At 36.2% G+C, this 22,405-nt stretch overlaps 1 protein-coding gene across 2 annotated transcripts in view; it reads right to left on the bottom strand.

Moving 5' to 3' along the window:
* Positions 1-8,164: 8,164 nt before the first annotated feature.
* Positions 8,165-22,405, bottom strand: part of st3gal4 (ST3 beta-galactoside alpha-2,3-sialyltransferase 4) — a 28,168-nt gene continuing 13,927 nt past the window's right edge. The window contains exons 5-11 of one of the 2 annotated variants that reach the window (XM_014472457.2): positions 21,084-21,181; positions 19,985-20,048; positions 19,598-19,693; positions 17,141-17,330; positions 16,574-16,708; positions 9,033-9,185; positions 8,165-8,945 (exon numbers count right to left, since the gene is read on the bottom strand). In XM_014472457.2, coding sequence (XP_014327943.1) covers positions 8,856-8,945; positions 9,033-9,185; positions 16,574-16,708; positions 17,141-17,330; positions 19,598-19,693; positions 19,985-20,048; positions 21,084-21,181 — 826 coding nt within the window. In that variant the 3' untranslated portion in view covers positions 8,165-8,855. The remainder of the gene's footprint in view (positions 8,946-9,032; positions 9,186-16,573; positions 16,709-17,140; positions 17,331-19,597; positions 19,694-19,984; positions 20,049-21,083; positions 21,182-22,405) is intronic. The other variant, XM_023351517.1, reaches the window with a different exon arrangement.

Raw genomic sequence — 22,405 nt, 5'->3', positions numbered from 1 at the left:
TTACACAGCTACTGACAGGATTAGCCTCAGCAATCATTATGGACCATGTACCTTTCTATGATATATTTGTATTTTAAATTGTATGTTTATGCATTCAGGGTCATGTCATTGGGGGGAGGGGAGACCAAAAGTGCAAAGCTATGCATTTCAAATGAATATTTTTGTATAAAGTAGCATCAGACTCATTGGATCATCTGCATATCTCTTGCATATATATGCTAATATAGAGTTCAGTTGATGGAGCACAGTGTGATGAGTACCAAGGTTAAAGCCTTGTTTCCCCAAAGGGACTGCTTTTAGCCTAAAATATGCAAACTTTCTCTCCAGAAGATTGTATGGGCAAAAACACCGACAGAGCTGCAGTCCTCCGAAACGCACAAGTTTCAGGTTCAAAGGTGTGCTTACAGTACAATAGATTCCCCTGAAAACACCTGACCTGATTCACTGTTGTCACCTAAACACACCTCTGGTTCACACAAATCCTGTTCTGTTATGTAATTCCCTCTTGCCAAAAAGGAAGTTACCACAGGCTGCTGAGCATGATGAGACAGGGTTCCTCCAGAATGTCCTGTGTTGTTGGGAAAACAAAGGTTTATGAGCAGTCTAAATAATTTTGTGAATCCACAAAGTACATGTCTTCTGATAGCATGTGGGCAATCACCTGACACCAAGAATGAAGGCCAGACCTACCATGTGCTCTACGTTTTTTTCTCATTAGAGCACATTAGTAGAAGGTGACTCATGATTGATTGCGTTTTTATCCCACAATATCATTTCAGCACAAATTGGATGATTTCTTTGTCTGATAATGATTTTTCACATTCAGTTGCTAAATTCAGATTAGGACACAAAACTGAATAGAAAGATTAAAGCTACCTTGTGAAAGTATTGGTGTACCTTGACCCTTTTCACATTTTGACATACTGTAACCACAAACAAAAGTAACAAAAGTGTCTTGCAATTGAAAGGTTTCATGTTCAATTCTAATTTCCTTCACATGCTGATGTGCCCTGGGCACGTTGTCTGCTGTATAAGTTGTTGTATGCAAGGTGTTGACCCCCCTGACTTCCAGCTCTCCAACTCAGGGGTGCTGATCAGATCCCTAGGTCTGTGACAGAATTCATAGAAAATGTATTTTGTTGGTTTATCAGACCATGTGCTAAGACTGTGTTTCAACTACTATAAAACTTAAGATTAACCAACACAATACTTGAATGTCCAGACTTCTCTAAACTTTCATGTGAATTGAAATTGTATGGTTTAACTGGGTTCAATAATTTTCTTTAATAGCAGAAAAATAATTAAGATAAATCTATCTAACCTAACCTAACTTTCCCTAATTCTGCAACTTAAGAATTCTAAGCAGAGGCTTTTGACGGATCAGGCGTTTCATACACCAGTCAAAGCAGATCTTCTGGAAGCAAAGGGCTTGATGAATTTCTTGATTGAAGAGAACTATAGGTCATACTTTTCTTCACCTCTTCCTTGATTAGAGGACTTGAATAAAAATTTGGATGGAGAGAACTGCAGCAGATAAGACTTTTCTTCACCTCTTACTTGATTAGAGGATTTGAAAACTTTCTTGATGTCTGCCCCTAGCGTTTAACCACAGGTAGAAAGGGGTCAGAATCTTGGTTCACAACACAGTTTAGAGAAATAAAACACAAATAAATATACGGTAATACTATACATGTATTGCTAGTAGCAGTTAGCTTGGTCACGGACCAAATCCCATTAGATTTCAAAGTTTTGACTAGAAGATAGCTAAGTTGTGCGTGAAAGCTTTGCCACATCCATGTTTAAACTTCAAAGATAATAGAAATACAGCATATTTTTCTCAAAATGAAAAGTCAACATGCTGTTGGAGATTTGGTGCTATATGGTGCTTAATAACCATACAGTATATCACAGTTAAATCTTTCACATTTACCTCGTAAATCCATCTAGTGGATTTACTTTGTAAATAATTGTACTAGTTCCTCTTGGTTTATCTCTAAAGGTAGGCCAAATACTACTAGTTGTGGTTATAATTGCATTACTATAGTAGTGTTGCTCTACTTTACCACAAAAAAGGACTTCAAACTAAAATGCAGGCAAAACATCAAGTCGTGGTGGTTCCTGCTAGTATCCAGGGGAAGTATTTCTCTTGTGCAGCTTAAAGATGACCTCTCGCTCCCAAAAGTTGACCTTGAGTAAAACATATGCATCATTGCTCAAAACAACAGCAACGTTTCTATTCAATAGCAGAGGACACTGGCACCAGAATAAAATGTCCCATCAAAGTATATACTGGGTGTCATTGCAGTATTATTGGATTAAAAGGCAGTAAAGGGAGCAGTCTTATATATTAAAATATATTAAACTAATTCAGCTATAGGCTGGTCACAATTATTGCTGGTCACAGTCATTTGCTGAGTCAAACATAAAATAGCTAAGTTTGCAGGTAGTAAAGGTCAAAGTCTATCAATGTTAGTACAATGAGAAAGGCATGAAATGCTAAAAACAATCTGGATCAAAGTAATTTACTAATACCATAGAATTGTTACTTTTACACAGCATGCCTTCTTTTGCACATCTAGTGCATGTTTTACTATTCTCACAATCACAAGCACATTATAAGTGCTGCTGCATGACTGCACCATGTGTGCAGTGCAGAATGGATGACTGCTGTATATTATGCATGCAAAAGAGTCTCTGTGCCATCTAGTGGCAAGAAGTTAACATAAGTTCATATCCATTTCAAAATGGTGCTTTTTCACTTTTTAATTCTGAGAAGTATAGCTGTTACATTAAAAATGTTGTCAAAAAGATGAGAACTATTGGAAATTCATCTTGATCATTTTTAATATTCCAAATGTAATTTATTTTTGAACATTCAAAAATATCAAGTTGTACCATTTTTTTGTTTTTTGTTTTTTTCAAAATAAAGCAAATAAATTATATGAGCCACATACTTGGTCAAACATCAGAAATGATGTTATATTGTTTCCCCGTGCAAACAATATAAAAGTGGAATGGATCTAAATTTGTGAGCCGTTTGCTTCTATGACAAGACATCAAGTTATCCAATGTAACTCCCCACAGACTCGAGCATATCTTTACACTAAAAAACGAATTTTCTGTTTTCAAAAGAAAGAAAGTAAAATTTGAACATCAATCTCAAACTACTGGGAAGAAAACTGTAAATGCACCTGAAATTCAAGGATGAAATTCAAGGATGAATTCATCCTCATTCAAATGAAGAAACAAATGCTTCTTACTGTAATTTAAGATTCTATTATATAGGGTTTGGAAGTTAAAACATTTACTAAATGCAGAAGTACAGAGTTATAGTAAAATATTTAGCCACCAAGACACTACTAAAAAATGTAAAGCATAAAGTCTTGAATCGTAATGCAAAATCACTTTTCGTCTTTGGTCTACAAGACCAATTTCAGTGACAAACCTTTTTCCTAGACATGGGTAAGTAAAACCTGTCTCCTGAATCCTCCAGTCGGTTTATGGCTTTTTGGTGTCAAGGTAGGAATTCTGCAACACAGAGCTAAAACAACATCAGTCCAAAAAGAGGCAGGAAAAAATATTTATAATACGAGACCATGACCACCGCCCAACTGCATGGACTTTACTGTATGGACTCCAATTCAGTGTGAACCACATCACAGTAACTGACTGCAACAGACAGCAAGGATGCCCGTGGTAGGATGTAAAGAAATCTGTTGTGAAAAGTGGAATATAAAATCCCACTGTCAGCACACCATCAACAATAAGAACTGTAAATGCTTGATTTGATCTTTTGCACCTTCAGTAAGTACAAGAAGACATATTTTAAAAGGAAAAAGCTGAGTTTAAAACATTAAATATTTCAATTAAGAACATTCTCCAAAAGAAACTTCTAGGAGTAATTGTACTGTGCTATGCTTTCTACTTTTACTTTGATTGTGAATTAATTGTTTTATGTGATTTTTTTAAGAAAAAAAATTGAGCAGATATTGAGCCCATCTTAACCCCATATTTCCGTACAAACATATTTCATATTGGTTTCAGGTAATCTTTTAATTTGAAATTGTTTTCTTTATGTTTTAATACAATCATCATATTTAACAAGTGTAAAAGCTTTAAAACAGTCTGTGTGTAATTTATCAAAATAATGTGTTTATTCCTGAAATAATTTTTTTTTTCAATATTTTAATTTTTAAGATGTACCTTAACATTATGTATTGTCATTAGAGATACTTTGTACTGATCCAACATAAATACGCACATAATTTAATATTTTTGTCTGCGTGATTACATAGTTTTCACAAATTTAATTAGAAATTATGAGCAAATATTTATTCAGAACTTGAATGGCCTTTTTTTACCAAATAGTCTTTAACTCCTTGACTAGCTTTTGGGTGACTGCTGTTGTCTCTTCTGGAGCAAAAATACATTAAAGTAATTCTACTCAAGTAAAAGTTTTACCCGCCTCTTACTAAAAAGTCTTTCAGTTATTAGTCTCCTCTTCTGTGAAAACAGCTCTGTAAGGCAGACACCCTGTTTACTTTTAGAACTAGGCTTCAAATGTTCCTTTTCTGAAAAAAGCTTAGTGGTTTAGTTTACTCTGAGTTACAGTATATTGTGTTATATTTATGCATGAAGTACAATTATTGCTGTCATTAATCTTCTGATCTCAGTTCAGTGAATTGGTGTTTGTCTGGTTTCGTTACAGTTAGTGTTTCCTATGGAAAATAGTAATGGCCCACGCTTTCTGTTTTAGTGTTTCTCCCTTCTGTCTTCTCAGCCACTAAATCGCTGCTGCAGATGGTCTGGTTATGCTTGGCTGCAAAGAGAACGACTCAGTTCAATTATCATTTACACCCACATATTATAATAAACTTTGCAAATTTAGCTCGGATAAAGCAGGAAAGAGATAATAAAAATATTGCTCCACTGTTGTGTGGTTTTTAGCTCAGCCAAAGCCAAAGTACGCATCTGGGAAGAGGCCTCTGCTTTTTTCATTTTTCAAAAACTCTGAATATCTGTGTCATATGTATACAACGCTAATAGCATTTTTTTCTTTTTCAAAACAGTGAGGTTAGTAGGTCCAAATGGAAAAAAAAACACTTCTGCAAATGATCTGTTTGGAAAATATGTATACAATTGTTTCCTAAGGATCAGGTACTTCACATGGCGGCAGAATATGGAAAGAAAGCACTGAAGGTCTTTTCATTGTATACATTGTGTAGAAATGCTGCTGTGAACTCATTACCTGCACGTGAGCCACAGTAGTGGCACACTCAGTCAGTATCTGTGTAATGCAATCACAAAACAGGAGAACGGCTAAAAAAATAATCTGTTTTTAATTTATTTATTTCCTCCCATCATCTGAAGTTTGGTTGAAAATGTAACATCCGAGAGAAAAACTCAGAAACAATGATCACAGGATGAAAGTCAAAACACTGATTGAGAGTTCAACTCTTCCACTCCATGAGTAAACCCTGAGATCTGACAGTGCAGTGAGAACCTGACATTTTGGCTTCAGCAACATAAAGAGGAATTGTGACAAAGGGCAGCTAAGGAGCAGTAAGATATAGAATGGAAACGAGGTGAACTTTAACATAAGCAGGAAAATGACATGACAGGAACATGCTAGACTGCAAAGTGACCACAGTACCCAGTACTGCCACCTGGCCACCATACAAAAAGTCTTCTTCTACAAATCAACAAAACTTGATAACTCAACAATGATGGCCCTCTCAGTAGTTCCGCAAGTGTAAAGATCTTTTTCCAATAATGCCATCAGCAGCTGAAGCTGCTCAAGAAATGTGAACAGGAAATATAATAAGGAACCATACAGTCCATGTCTTCATTCAGAAGAATATGAGGGTGGGTTAAACAATTATATAACTGAACAGGCCTGCTTGGGACCAGTGCACAGCCTTCTCTTTAGAAGAGAGGGAGGTGAAATAAATAATATTTTGAGAGCCTGTAATTAATATAGCAGGCTATAATAAGTTATATATATATATATATTTTTTTTTTTTTTTTTTTATTGCCTTCAGTCTGCAGCAGTTTATGACCTCCTGTCATCTACAATAAATGTTGTTTTAGACATATTTTCTTCATAATGAGATCATGAAAAACCTCCCTGGAAGGAAGAAATGCAGAAGTATTTACTAACCAGCATAGTAACCTTAAATTATTTTGATTCACATATGGCGATTTGGTTTGGATTTTAGTTTCATGGCTGTGGAAAATGCATGTGGTTAAATGTAATAAATATTCACCTCATAAATATATAATCATCATATCATTGTTGTATAAGAACAGAGGTTACAGTGAAATAACATCTAAACTCAATGATAGCAAAAAATAAAGATCGGCTATTAAGCAACGGTTGTGTAATACACATTTTCATGTGTATTACACCAGGAGTGCATTCCTGAGCCAACACCAGTAGTTTTGTTAATCTTTTGTTTCCTCTAGGTTACTTCGTGAAAACTTTCAGCTTAAATGATGAAACTGTACAGTGAATTTTACAAAGTGCTTTCTTTTTCTAAGATTTATTTTCTTTTTACAACTGGTAAAGAGCAAATGCAGGTTGTAGAACCTTGAATACAAGTAAAAACACTGACATCTGTTTTTCCCCCTAATCTCCACCCACTCCTCCCAGTTTTCATGTGTATGTTGGGTGGGGGTAGCGCCTCATTAGTGGTGAAGGCTCTCCCACTGCTTTAGGGTTTGCCAGCCTCCTTACTGAGACTTGCTACCACTTAGATCATTACTTTGGCCTCCACAACTAAAAGATGCACAAACATATTTTTTGGACTAAAAACCTTAAATTGTTATATATTTCTAGACCAGTGAAAAAGTGCAACAGTAGTCATAGAGTTGAAACCAGATATTTACATACACTATATTTAGAAAATAAAATAAAATTCTTCTCATTCTCCGGCAATAGGTCAGACAAAACATTTACTTTATTTTCCTTAAGCTAAATTAGTTTCCTTAAATAATTTGGCTATATAAACAGGATGGACGCATCAGTAAGAACATCAAAAAGTCCAATTTAACTTCCTGGCTGATGTGTTGAGATATTGTGCCACATTTCTTTATGTACTTTCTTTTTAGTGAAGTATATCAGTACCTCCTAAAGCAAAAGACAGACATGTCGCTCTAACCCATGCTAACATTACCTCACAGTTGGAATGGTATTCTCAGGCTTGCAAGCCTTCCCCCTTTTCTTTTTCAAACAAATGTAATGATGGGTACTCTGGTGAAACACTTTGGTTTTAGCATCATAGAGCCAATGTTTTCATTATTTGTGTCTGTGGATGTTTGCTAAATGTAACCTGGCTTTTTTGCTACTTTTGGAATAGTCCTCACAGAGGGACTTCTCAGCTCATGTACAGGACTTGTTTGTGAATAATGTCACTCTCCAGCCAGCATTTTCACATGGTTTTTGGTGCTGGATTTGGTATTTATATTAGTATGAAGACATGTTTATAACTTGGATGTGGTTTCACATTTTCTTCAGTTATTTTTGACAACCTTCACTGTGCCCTGGTGCGTCTTTTTGCTGTTAGCTTTTAGTACTCTTCTTCGTTTTTGGGTCGACCCTTGTGACCTCTGCAAACTGTGGATTTAACTAAGTGATGCAAATATAGCAAAATCTTTCAAGGGCAGCTAAACATTTTAGGTCGTTCAGAATAAATATAGTTGATATCAGAGTGATGTAGGAAAACTGAATGCTGAATCAAAAGTATCAATTTGGGAGCAAGCACACTGCATACTCAATAAAAAGTCCAAACGTTTTATTGGTTTGTTATTAAGTCGTACAAGCTATATCACATGTGTAGAAAAACTATGATTTATCTTGATTACAGTTTTTTAAATAAAAACCTACAGGGTGTAAAAAGTGTTCTTTAACACCACTAGTGTTTGCTACGTCGTTTTCACAACATCTGAAATTTCAGTACGTTAGGTGCTGCTGCATGACTAAACTATGTACCTTGCTGTTCTGCGTCAGTCGCTTGTCATACATATACATGCAAAAGAGCCACTGTGCCATCTACTGGTAAAAAACTTATGGGAAACACAAATATGCTTCACTAAGCTGTGACCACTTCCCGAACAATAAACGCTATTAATGTCAAAAATCAGAAATATCAGTACAGTGACAAAATACTGAATTTCATTCAACCATGCTTTTATTTGCAAATGCACAAAATTTGTACATACCAAAAAAAAAAAATCCAGTGGAGCCTTTTTCTCTGAACTAAATAAATTACAATAAATCACCACATGACAAATAAGCCAACTGCAGCTGGTATTACGGTACTTATTGAAGTAACGGGAAAGAGAAGTGATGTTAATTTTGTCAAGTGTGAGCAGTTTAACCAAAAGAAGTAACTGAATGTGAATCCCCAAATACCCCAAACACACAGTTGCACTGAAATACTCCATTTTGTTCTCAGAAGATGAAATCACAGATTCACACAGTTTTAAACTTCACAGTGAGACTAGGACCAGCCCATGAATATAACAAATCCTCAAATGAGGTTTGTAAAGGTCGTTCCTAACAATACTGCCTGAACTAATCCAGTCCACTGCAAGAACTGAGAACAATGTAACAGATCAACGGTGTACCTTCTGATACAAAGGACTCCCACACAATTAATTTGTTTCCAGAATTAAAGATTGTCATGCAAGTTAAAAAATATGCAAAATACAGAGCCTGAGTGAAACCTTTAATAGGCAAAATATCATAGAGAGATTTAGAGTGCAAACTCAAGATTCCCAAAAGGCACTTTGTCAAATTAAGATCCAAAGATCTATATTTGTGATAAATGTTATCAAAAATGGAAAAAGCGTTATCATAAATGTGGGTGTAAGTAAAGAATGGCTCCCGAATCCTCCAGCTTTTTTAAGGCTTTGGCTTCATGGTTGAGATCATGGTAGGAATTCTGCAACAGCAAAGAAAACAACGTCGGTTCAGACAGACATAGATGTACTGAAGACATTTAAAATGCAAAACCATGACCACCACCCACCTTCATGGATTTCATAGTGTCGTATCCATAGTAGTGGATGGGTTGCCGCGGATTATTTGAACTGGGATATCCAAATCCAGCGATGTGGACCACGTCACAGTAGTTGAGTGCAACATAGACAGCAAGGATGCCAGTAGTAGGGTGAACAGAAATCTGTAGGAAAGGGGGGAAGATGGGAAGTGGTGAAAAATAAACAAACAGTCACTCCTAAAGAATGTCCCAATGTTTGGTCGTATCCATCCTGACAACAGCAACAACAAGAAATTAAAAGAATGAGCAAAGAAAACATCTTGCGAAAAGTCAAGGAGGTGTGTATTTTGAAAAGCTTCATGCATGATTCATGTTTTCCATTTTCAAGCAGGATTTCAGGAATGACTCATCTACCACTAGATGGTAGTAGAGAGAAACACTTGCTGATGCATTGAGCTTGTTGAACACCAGTATCACCCTGGGAATGTGCCGAATGCAAAATAAAAATATAATTTTAAGATTTTTAGATAAATAGGGATTTTTTTTTCCCAACTGATTTTCAGTCATATTAAAGACGTTACCAAATATAGATGTTAGTACATAACTCTGGGTCAAATACGACAATATGCTAGTCTTAAAACCACTAAGTTGGACATTGTTCTATTTAACAACTTGGAGGCTTTTGTATAAAACAAGATGCAAAGAGGATACTTAAGAAAAATGGTTAAATATGCAAAACAAATACTGGTTCAAAATAAACATCTATTCATTTATTTATTGTTTATCATTTATTTATTATTCAACCAAATTAACATATGGTCGAAACTATTGAGCATAAATCTGCAGCTCAATAATTCATAGCTGCCAAGGTTTTACACCACTTAAACATTTCACATTGTCACATGACAACCACAAACTTCAGTGGGTTTTAACATTTATGTGACAGATAATCACAAAACAGAGCAAAATTGTCAAGTAAAAGGAAAATGATATGCCCTTCCATTCTGTGTTTGAGCCATTTTACCAAATACAACAGGCAAAGTAGTCAGACTCTGAATGCACAAAACTGTGTAAGACAAAGCTGAAGGACTTACAGCTGTAAACTAATTCAGGGGGGCTGAATATAAATGTAAACACTTTTCAAACTTTTTGTATGGAAAAAAAAAAATTCTCTTTGCTTCCCAAATATGCATACTTTGTATTTTTCAATTAAATTAAATCCCAATAAAATACATATTAGTGTGTGGGTGTTATGTGACATAACTTAAAAAGGCTAAAGAGATATGAATAGTTTTGCAAGGCGCTGTACAGTTTATTTTAGTCTATAAAATATGTATCTCAATTCCAGACAGATTTGTGGTCCTGAACCACATCCACCAAAACCATTTTAAAAACCACCTGAATGCAAATGCTCAATAACAGCTCCACGAGAAAAATGTTCCACTGCCAAAAGCTAGTAATTAAACATATTTAAAAAATTACTGCACATTTGACATAATTGGTCATATGAAAAGTGCAACAGAACCATCATTGTGAAAGAAAACTATAAAGAAAACAAAAAAACATAAGTACTACAAGTACAAACACTGTTTGAAAGGAACAATACATAAAAATGGAAGTTGACACTTTTAAGAATGACACAGCTAAATTTGTTGCTGCAGAGTAAGTCTACAACATAACTCAACCAGCATGTCAAACTGTGTCACAACAACTGTTACTAGAAGGACAGCTTCCAGCACCCTCACCACACAAAAACCAAAAACTAGCGGTACTTTCAAAGGTACAGAAACATGTCTGTTCAAATCTGTCCTGTTTCAGATCTGTCCAAGAATTAAGTAACCAATACAAATTTCAGAAATAAAGCAAGATCAGCATCATAAACATCACTTTGAAATAATAAAAGTCAGGGAGACAAAGGGCAGAAAATATAGGTTGCCATGTTTCCTTCTATTCTTATGGACTTTGTTAAGTTGTCAAGGTTCTATTTTTTGCAGCTTTAGGGTGAATATCCAAATTTGGTGACTTTAATGAACAAACAAAATGACCCTTACACATATCACAGTTATGTTGCAACACACTGATTATCTTGTCAAAAGAGAGAGAAAATCTTTTGACATCTATCTCTGAGACCATTTGACCTCAGCTGGAGCTCAAAGTCCAGTTTTGTGTCACATTTCCAGCCAGAACAAAGAAAAAAAAAAGTGTTTTTGTTTAATTTAGAGGGTTAAACTGATCTGTGTTAGAAGTAGATAAAGGTGTTTTTTTCCCTTTATCTCAAGTTTTGGGTCCAGTAGAGAACATTCCGAGATAAATGGCACTTTTTTTTCTTCATTTCAAACTGAAAATGAAAAAAAAAAAAGAAAACTTTTTTCAAGCATCCCTCATCTCAAATATGTGCGAGTCCCAGAATAAACTTATGCATCATTTCATCAGCATTTAACTATATAATGCTTCTAAGACTGATGTTATAAGAGTAATTACTCATGTGTGACGTTTACAAGGTCAAATCGTATGCAAAGTTGCTCATCAGATTCTACATTAAAATACTTGAGGCAAAGAGAGGGCATGATGGTAGGAGGACCAATAGAAAATACAACAGCAACTGGCTCGAAAGATAAGTGATTTGGGAGGTGGGGCAGCCTTATCTGAGCCGGGTTTACCGTCACCAAATTTGAACCCAACAGTAAATCCAGCAGCTGAAGAACCAGCCCACTCCCGGAGGAAGCAATAAGGAACATGTTGAAGTAAACAAGCTAAATCAGGCATTATGCTGAATGTTTGCTCATGTGTGGTGTCAATATCTGAAGGACGAACTATATCAAAACGGCTACACCTAGATCTATTAAGTGCATTATAACTACAATAAAGTTTATTGACTGGTTGTATGACATAAACACATGGAGTGACAAGCTTTTATGTTTTTTTTACAGAGTCATTGCCCCTAACTTGTATTTGTTCTTCAGCAGAAATTAGTGAAACATTACTAAACTGTGCAGCTTTCTGGTGTTTCTGCTTTTGAAGTTACGGAACTGTTTGCCTGATGGCAGCATTTCAAAAAGTTCTTGGAGAAGGGCTGACAAATCTCTGGTGAAGTTCAGTCATGTTTATCCACAGATGGTGAAACAAATTAAAGCATAATTATATGATAAGTAAAGCAGTTCATCATCTGACTGTTGACTGGATCATTTTTATAAATGTCCTTTTTTTAAAAAAAAAAAAAAAAAAGAAAAAGAAAACTAAAGACGCTGAAGACAGATTGACTCTTGTTTCTTGGATAGGTCAGTCTGACACTGTCAGGTGAATAAGTACTTCTGCGTGGAGCTAAGAATATTCCCCCCACTCATTTTACATCTTGCAGAAGATTATCAGCATTAGTCCGTTAATATCTCTTCACTCAGCTGCTTCCTCTGTTATCAAATGGTTCTAAAAAGGGTCCTGGTTGCTGATAAGTTGCTTTGTCCTGCTGGCCTTGCTGATGCACGTAGCAGTCTTTACAGTGGAATGTTTCCCCCTCCCTAAAGCTGATATGGCTAAGCTAACTTTTTAAGTTTACACAATCATTTAGGCATTTATAGTGGATGTTTTTTTTTTCATTTCTTGCTGTTGAATAAGTGAACCTGATACACCACAACACTGAACTTCACACATCCGCAACTGGTCAAAAGTTACAGTTTACATTTATGGATAAACATTTCCAATACTAGTAGTATCTTTTTTTGCACATTTTTTGAAGACAAAGACAGCTGGGCATTATGTTCAGCCAACCCTTACCTAGCACACTTGTTTTTGCACGGTTGCGAGGGGTGATGGCGCCCATATCCAGCAGTCACAGGGCGAGAGTGGAATACTGGACAGATTGGCAGTCCAGACATTACATTGAACTACTTACAAAGGCCAATTGAACCTATATTTGTCAGTTAAAAAGCTTTAGGAAATGTTTCGAAACTTTTTTGTTATGCCTTCAGCCTTAGATCAACCACAAAACCTCAAGATTATCGGAGCAAAAACCAACCCAAAAAGAGATTAAATCTTTTTGTTTAAAAAAAAAAAATTCCCTCTGGAGATAGACTTTCTTGAAAGGTTTTCAAAGTGATCTCAACATTCCTCCAGGCTTGTTGACAATCTCTCAAACGCCTAAAATTAGCTGCTACTTCTGGCAGTATTTTTGGCAGTATTTTTAATAGGAATGCCTATAAAATCCTACAGCTTTTACAGCATACAGAGGCTGTTACGCTAAAGAGATAAGGCAACGTTATTCACAAGGAACAAAGGTTGCTTGATATCAGCAAAAATATTCAAATCATTAGTAAATATTGTAAACAAGATGTTTGCTTAGTGAGGTAAAGTGAGGCGATGTTTCATAAAAACAGGAGATGTATTAATCCACGATCGAAGGCAGCAAGACAGTTTAGCTTCTTGGAACAACAAAATGGGAAGAAATGGACTGTTTAAAACATTTTACAGCTTTCTGGTACCAACTCCTCAACTATTAAACAGGGGTGGTTTAATCATGCTTTGGGTTTGTATCACCGCCAGCATGGTAAACAATTCTGGAACAGAAAGTTGTAGAGGCAAACAAAAATGTGAGCATCAAAAAAATAGAAAAAAGAGACTACAGGACTTTTTCGGAGTAGAAAAAACTTTTACACGCACAAAACAAGATAAAGAGCAGCAGAACATTTACCTTAATGTCTTTTGCCTGTTAAACAGCCTATGACAGTAGGACTATGAAACTCATTTTATTATTTATGTTATTTCAGCTTCAAACGACCACATAAAGATCTATTTAATTTTGGCATATTTTGCTTTAAAACAATATTCTTGTTTTTGCAATTTCTCTTGACTGGTGATCTGCTTGGAGAAAGAACAGCAAATGTTTAAGATGGTATTTTTTGAAAACTTCATGCAAAATGACCAAAAGTCAAAAGGGGATTACAGCATGACTAATAGACCACTAAAGACACAACCACCTGCTGAAATAGATGGCATCTCATAGCTTGATACAACCAAAACTGCAAAACCACAAGAAATCAACAGAAGCAAAACACAAAGGAAGACGATTCATTTGCGTCACCACATTATAAAAAGAAATGTTATAAAAAGAAAAAACAAAAAACCACATGCAGGATTCAAAGAATTGCTTATTTTATACATGATTATTTTTATTTGAAACATTTTAATAAATACCTTAAAATAATAGTATTTTAAGGGAGGACTCAACAAGAAAGCATCAAGGAATGATTTGTTTCAATCCAGAGTTATAACGTACTTGACCTCCCATATTTGGGTTAATCAGGATCCTCAAATCCAGCACTGAAGGCCCATGTCCTGCAACTTTTAGATACAGGACATGGGCCATCTCTGGTGCAACGCACCCGAAGCAAATGGAGAACTTCACTGCACACTGAATAGGTAATTCAGTCAGAGCCCAGCTAGTGACCAGATTATCTGACTCAAAATTTCACAGAAAGATGCTGCCAATACAGATTTTATCAAACGTTTAAGCCATGCCTCTTGCAAAAGCGTCATTCTGAACAGGACATTGTGATTAACACCTCCACTTTGGTATCACTTGAGTGTGCAACAACAACAAAAAGTCACAGAGGCAAACTGTTTCTAAGTGGATCATGTGTGTCAACATCACAACACAACGGGGTGTGTAGGCGTGTGTGTGGGCGTGGGTGTGTGTGAACTGAAACGTGTCTATCTCTTGAGATCAGGTTTGGAACAGTGGTGGTGTGTGAATGTTGCAACAGATAAAGTGAAAGGGGGGGGGGAAGTAGTTACACGTGAGGCTTCAACAAACCAGAAACTTCCTTTCCATTTGGCACAGACGAACAAGAAAAAAGGCTAAATTAATCAGATTCTGCAAAAAAAAAAAAAAAAAAATGTGCTTTGTAAAATTCAAGACCTTAGTTTAGAATCAAGTCCCTCCCCTTCCAAACACTTTAAACCAGCATCTTTCCACTCATTCTTCCTGCCCACATTCCTCACACTCTGGCCCTTCCCGTACAGTATGTGCAGATGTTGCAGAGCTCCTGTTGGGTGAGCCTGCTGACTGCCTGTAGGATCCCTGTCTTCCCACTGCTCATTCCTCTCATGCACCAACCACTTGTGTTTGTATTGCAGCCAAAAAGAGTAACACCCCCCAGTAACTGTTCAACAGAAAGGATCCAGAACAGAGGGGATAAAACAAGGTATATGAGCATTATGAAGCAAAGTAGTTGTGAAAGGAAACGAGAGAATTCAGTCCAAATATGTGTAATGAAATCCAGCTTAAGGCCCAGGATTTCCAAATCCGATCAGTAAGGTTTAGACAACAGTTGCTCTTTCATAACCGTGCAGTTAATCCTCCTACTTGTATTTGTTTTGATAGTTATTTTGTCTATTTTTTTATACCATTAAATCAGTTCGAATACATAAATCTGGGGGAAAATTGGCCCCAAATAAGGAGATTTACCACAAAATAATAAAAAACAGAGAATACATAGGCTTGGCACTGAAAGAAAATGTTAAAAACAGAAGCATCTGGTTAAAATTTATACAAAATTCTTGCTATGAAACTGAATTAGCCATGGTTTTACTATGCAGCCCCAAATGCAGGAGGCACTAATGACAAGTAGAAGGTAATCTTCACCATGTTGTACTGTATTTATAAATACAAAACATCAACTTTAAGTACATAGCCAAAATTTCAAGCAACTGGTGTTTCAATGTGATGTATATACAGAGTTAAAGACAAATTACTGGAGAAACTGTGGCTAATCAGGGGATAATCCATCCAACCTTCTTAACATTCATGTGGGAAACAGTGATGAGCAAGCAGAAAACAAAAAAGGAGCAAAAAGAAAAAAAAAATTCTTGTGGGAAAACTGGAGTTTAGGATACAGCTGAGCCGCAGCACAGCCATCAAATGGTGCTCATAAATAATTGCTTACAAGCAGAACAGATTTCCCTCAAAACAGACAGTAAAGATCTATTTATATAGTAGTGAGTTTTCAACATATCAATGTGCAAGAGCAGGAAAGTGCATTTTTATAATTCTTTTTAAAGAAAATTATGAGGAACATTATGCCTTGTAACAGCTTATTGATAATCTATCAATAGTAATTTAATATTAATTAAAGAAAAATACAAACTTAACAGCTTCTTGCAAACTAGTCTGGGACTTTTACTTTGGGATTAGTCCATAACTTTTAAGACTAGAAGGTGCCTGTATCTGCAGTAACGTGAGCAAAGATGGATTCCCTTGAACCACCATTTGCATACGTTACTGAAAATCAATCCGGATGTACATCTGCATACAAAAAACACTAAAAAAGTTTTTAATATTTGCAGTTTTGTGTGTTTTGAGTCCCTTTAGGAAATGGAATAAAATTTTAGACCTAAATAAATAAAATAGTTTTGAGAGGTTTTAGTCTGGTCAAATGACAAAACTAATCAAATTTAACCAAAACAGTGCAACGGTCAAATGAATAAATAAACCTGAATAATGTTTTAACTAAAGGCTTTAAGTATAAGTTCATAATTTCCATGATACTATAAACATTTAGATAAAAGAAACCCCTCACCTGTTTTCCCTTTTGAAAAACAATCTTGAGAAGTTTATCTGCCGTCTGGTGCAGAAAATGGGGGTCCAGCACTCGGATTTTGCTTACATCACCCAACCAGATTTGGGGCGGGGGTTTCCAGAAACCTTTCCTAACCTTTGAGGGCAACAGAGAGAGAGGGAGAGTGAGAGAAAAAACACACAAAAAAACCAGGACATTATAAAAGCAAAAGCAACAGAAAGATTCATATGCATAAAAACGACATCTACTCGCTTGGAAGAAGCATTTAATGTAAGCAAACTGAGATGCAATTAAACCTAATGTCTGCAGGCCACTGAATCGATGTGCAAATTAGCAGGTAATGACCCTGCAACTATTAGCAGTAGGAGGCCGGAGATGCCGGGAGCAACAGAGTGAAGGATGTCTGCAATGGAAACACCATTAACTCTGAATAGCAGTGGCTTTGCCCAAGTAATTCTTCCAGATATGCAAGACTTAAGGGACCGTTTTGAGACAAAGAGGAAAGTTGAAGAGAGTTAAAATGCAAGTGTGGGAGAATGTGCGTGCTCTCGCACACACATCCCTTACCCTTTTTTCATTATAGATTATCTCTTTGAGCCAGCGTAGGTCTTGTTGTTTGAAAGGCACTAGGACCATGAGTGTGTCCGGGTCGTTATGCAGCGCAGGGTTGTAGGAGGCGGACTCAGGGTAGAAGAACCTCATGGTGGTCTTGTTTCCTACATCCTCCTCATAGCCTCTTACAGGAGCATCATTCAACCTAAAGCATGGAAGAATTCAGGATTTGAATAAAAATCTTTAGTCAGAAATGCTCTTTGAATAATGCACTTGTACAATGCATTTCTTTAATCGGCTCCATTTTTTTAAGTCATGTTTTTCCTTTGGATTCATTCCGTTCTCCGAGGGTGCGTCTCAATACACCCCCTCATTTTCACTTCCGATGAAATGACATGACATGAGATTTACGGCTACAAAAAGTTAGCATTCATTATAAAAGTCCAAACATATCTACTTCAAAACTCATTTAAGTGTTTTAATTAAACAATAAAACATCAATATACATAAACAACCATTTTTAAACAATAAAATACTGTTGAACCATGATAGTTTGCACTGTGACTTCACAGCAAGAGAAGGTGCTGAGCTTAAATATCTGACAATGACTCTCCATGGAGTTTGTATGTTTTCCCCAGGCATGTGTGGGTTCTCTCTGGATACTCAAAGTTTCTCCCACCGTCCAAAATACCCATGTTAGGTTAATTTATTGGTCCAAATTGTTCTCACATCATAGTTTTTCATAAACTAGACTGGCAACCATCTAAAGTTATTGCAACTTCATGTCTACCAGACACGGTTATCAATATACAAGAAATCCTCTTGATTTTTTTTCTTGAAATGGTCTCCGATTGCCACTATTTTCAAAATATTGACTGCCAAAGGTCAGTTTGATTAGATGGGTCAGTTGACTGCCAAAGGTCAGTTTGATTTGATGGGTCAGTTAATTTTTAACACAGTAGGGGATAGAGAGTGTGCTTCTGTTTTACTGGAAACCTCAGGGTCCAGTATATGGTTATTGTTTATGACGTGGCTCCGTTGATGTTTTTAAGCCAAGACCTTTAGCATCATTCACTAGAACAGTTCACAGCAAAACAGCTGGAAATCTGAGATCGTGTTTCTCAATGGAGCAAAAAAGCAGAATGGTACCCACAGAGGCCATCTTTGTTGATAGCAGGTAGGAATGAGAGATGGATAGACTAATTTGAGGCTTTGCTTTTAGTAATGAGGGTGCTGGTTCAATCTGTCACATGGAAGAAGAATCCGAATAAAAAAGGCAAAGTTCTTAGCTTACTGATCTATTTAGATTCAAATAATAAGGGAAGCAATTGATCAAATGATCAAATACAAATTTAAACAGACCCCAAGATTGAAGAAGCAAAAATTAGCATCCTCTGTAGGGATCCTTCAATGAGGAGCTTGAAAGTATTATTAGAGTAAGAAATTGTCATCCAATCTCAAAAATGTGAAGTAAAATTAGTTGGATATGCGGATAGAAGGAAAGATCGGTATGCTCTCATATTTTTAGTGACAAATCTGTCACCAAGGAAACAAAACTATTGTAAACCTTAATGTGATTTCTGAGGACAGGCATAATGGCTTACCAATTTGCAAACTTATACTGGCATGTTTTGTGCAGTAATATTTTTAAAAGCAAAAACTGCAATTTATGATTCAACAAGTAGAGACACCTCGCTATGCATTCCTTAAAAAATAGTAGATGCATTTTATCAGTTTGAAGACATTCTTGCCATACAAATCTTTCAAATCCAAGCAACGGTAAAAACCCTACCAATCAGTGCACAGTCAGACATTGTTTGGCTAGGTAAATAGTTTGCACTTTGAAAGCTTAAGAAACTAAAGTCAGATTTTATCCAGCTGAGTTTTCACACAAAACCAGAAAGATGACGTCAAACTCTTAGGCACGCACTGGATCCTGTATGTCAATAACCTTAGTCTACTTGGCTGGGAAATCATTAGCTTCTTAGAAAAACGGAAAGATGTGAGGGAGGAGTAGAACGGGGCTGTAAGGGGAGAAAAATGCCTTGTGAACAGGCCAAAATCTGCTTATTCAAAGCAAGTTTATAAAGACTCTGCAAATCTAACTTTACAGCTTTGGACTGAACATGTGCGTTCAAACACTTGACTAGTTTGTTAAACCTAACCACATTGGGGCATTGAACTCCTTAAGGGGTTGGTGGGTATTATGTAAAATTGACTTTTATTATTGTTATTTTTAATTCCCTCATCAAAAACATACATAGAATGTTGTTTTGTTTCTCTGTTTTATGCATGTTTGAAAGAAAATGGAGGCACTAGTCAAATGTTGCAAATGTTTGAACTCTCTGGTTTTAAAAAAGAGCATACAATGGAATTGTGGCACTATTAGTTTATGTCCCAGGCTAGAAGTTTGTAGTTTTTAGCTAGAAAAGAATAAATTAAGAAAAAATAATTAGTTTGATCCTTGCTTACCTAATGACAACATCATATTTATTGATGATGCTTCCCAAGGAGCTGTTTTTAATGACAAATCCATTGCCGATAACTGCACAGGTTCTGCACTCAAGGCTGAGGAGATAAATATCACATTAACACATCCGGTTTCAAAACGGGAAAGTTCTGTGGTTAACAGCTTTTCTGTGTCTGCAAATTGGAAACAGTAGGGTTCTAAAAGCAATACATCTATCACATAAATTGGCAACATTGACAAATGCTGGCAAAAAAAACATTGGCAAAAAATTTCTAGTTTCTTGGAATCTATGAGAAAATTATTTTATAACCAAAACATAAATTTTAATACCTAAAATATCCAAAGAGTGCTGGGTGCAATTAACCTCATTCTATTCTGATATTACTTACTTTTCAATTTTGGCTGGCACATGGTAATTGGAAGAAATAGCAAGAACTTTGAGTAGCAGCAACTCTTGGAAAGAAGAAAGAAAAGTTACACAATAAAAACGTTTTACAGTTTTAAAACCTCAAAACAACAATGTACATTAATCAGGTGAGGTTCTATAAATTAAGCCAGAAATTATTAATGAACTACATGTGTCACAATAGCAGCAATCAAGTGCACACACACACGGCATTTGCAAAGAAGATGGAAGCCTGCATCAGGAGTGTTACATTTGTCATCCAAGTTGAAACAAAGCATGTACAAGCCAACTAACTATCAATTACTTTGCAGGTAGAGCATTCATATCTTTTGAACTTTGTCATGTTCGTTCACATTAAAACCAAACATGTCTGCACATTTTGTCTGGCTTGATACAGGGCAGATGGATCAAAATGAAGTGGTGTATAACTGAAGTGGAAATAAAATACATGGTTTTCTCAAACGCTGAAAAGGTACAGTCCCTACTTCTTCAGCCCCCAGATTTAAAATGTCTGTGGATGCATCATGTTCAAGTAATTTAAAGTTATGCTACTTGGGTTCTAGTTCAGTAAAATGATGTTTGGCTGCTGAATACAAAACAGGAACACAGGAAGGGAAATTGAGTTTGATGAATTATCCGAGCAAAATGTGAGAAGAGAAAAAAAGAGAGACAACATTCCAGAGCCGTCACTGGGTCTGCTGCCAGGCAACACTCTCAACTATGCTGTTTTTGTAAAATAGTAGACTAATAATTTCCAAAATATATTTACTTCATATCTAAAAAGTTGAAAACACCTAATTTCTGAATCTTTCTAAACTTCCTTGTAATCTCCTACAGTGGTCAGTTGATCAACTGTTTTTCCAAAGTTCTTGAATATTACAGTTTTATGGGGGTAAATGCCAAATTAATGGCAACAGAAGCCTTGGAAAGATTTATGTCTAACATCCCAGTAACTAAGTTCAGCCAAATCATTTCCAGCAACAGCTAACGAGAAATATTTAAGAACATGACCGTCATGAGGATGATGTGAGAGAACCTGAGCAGATAGACCTGAGGAAAGAAGAGCAGTGCAAAGTACATACCACTGCCTTTAATGCCGTAAGGTAAAGGCAGCTTGGACATATGCTCCCGCCAGAAGAAATCCTTCATTTTCAGAAAAAGTTGCGTCTGTCTGCTGATGCTGCACGAGAAGCATAAGGGCAGAAATTATAGCATGAAACAACTCTGCCAGGCTTCAGCATTTACATAATTTATATTACAGTATATGAGCCACGCTTAAAAAGATTGTTTGAATTTTTGAAAAGTTCTATATACGTTTGTGATGACACAATTTACTATTAGATTAGACAGAACTACTTTAATCCCTCATGAAGGATCCCCAGGGAAAATCAGTTTCCAGCAGCAGTGCACCAACAGAAAAAGAACTGCTTTGCAAAAACTAGGTCACAATACAATAGAAAAATGGAGAATATAAAAAACAGGAAAAAATATTCAGATACATCTTTAAAAAAATTATATTGAATAAGAGTGTAATAATTTTGCCAGTCGTATCAGAAAGTGAAACTCATGAGACATATTCCATGTATTCATGGCCTACAGAAAATGACAACCAAAAATTCAGCATCTCAGAAAAATGTGAACACTGAAAAAAGTCATTAATGGAAACACTCAGTGAGACACTCCAATTACCTAATCAACTCAAAACATCTACAAATGTTTCCTGAGCCTATAAAAAAAGTTTCACGCTGTCAGTTGGTTACACAATCTTGCATAAGATTGCTGACTTGACAGATGTCCAGAAGACAGTCACCAACACCCTTAGCAAGGAGGGTAAGTCACAAAAGGACATTTTTGAAGAAGCTGGTTGTTCAGAGTTGTGTATATAAGCATATTAGCAGAATATTCAGTAGAAAGAAGAGTTGTGGTCCAGAAACAGGAAGAACTGCAGCCTTGAGAGGAGTGTCAAGCAAAATCCATTCCAGAAGAGCCACGACTCAGACGAATGCTAAAAAAAAAGGGCTCTATTCCCCTTGTCAAGTCACTCCTGAACCAGAGACAACTTCAGAGGCATAAAGAAAAAAGGAACCGGGCTTTTTTCATAGTTGAGAGTTCTGTTTTCAGATGAAAGTAAATTCTGCATTTCATTTAGAAATCAAGGCGGAAGAGTAGAGATACTCTAATATCTCTCATCTCTTCAAGGAACAGATAATCATGTTCCTTGAAGTAGAAGGTGAAGTTTCCACAGTCAGTGATGATTTAGGGTGCTATGTCATCTGCCGGTGTTGGTCAACTGTTTTTTCTGAAGTCCACAGTTGATGCAGCCGTCTAACAGGAAATTCAAGAGCAGGAATCAGCACATGCCCACTGCGTACGGTACCAAAATCTTCTTAAATAACCACGGGGT

This window comes from Xiphophorus maculatus, chromosome 18 (assembly GCF_002775205.1).
Source record: "Xiphophorus maculatus strain JP 163 A chromosome 18, X_maculatus-5.0-male, whole genome shotgun sequence".
In the NCBI taxonomy this organism is placed as follows: Eukaryota; Metazoa; Chordata; class Actinopteri; order Cyprinodontiformes; family Poeciliidae; genus Xiphophorus; species Xiphophorus maculatus.
Note: the sequence above shows the minus strand (reverse complement) of the source record. Positions and strands in the feature narration are given on the sequence as shown.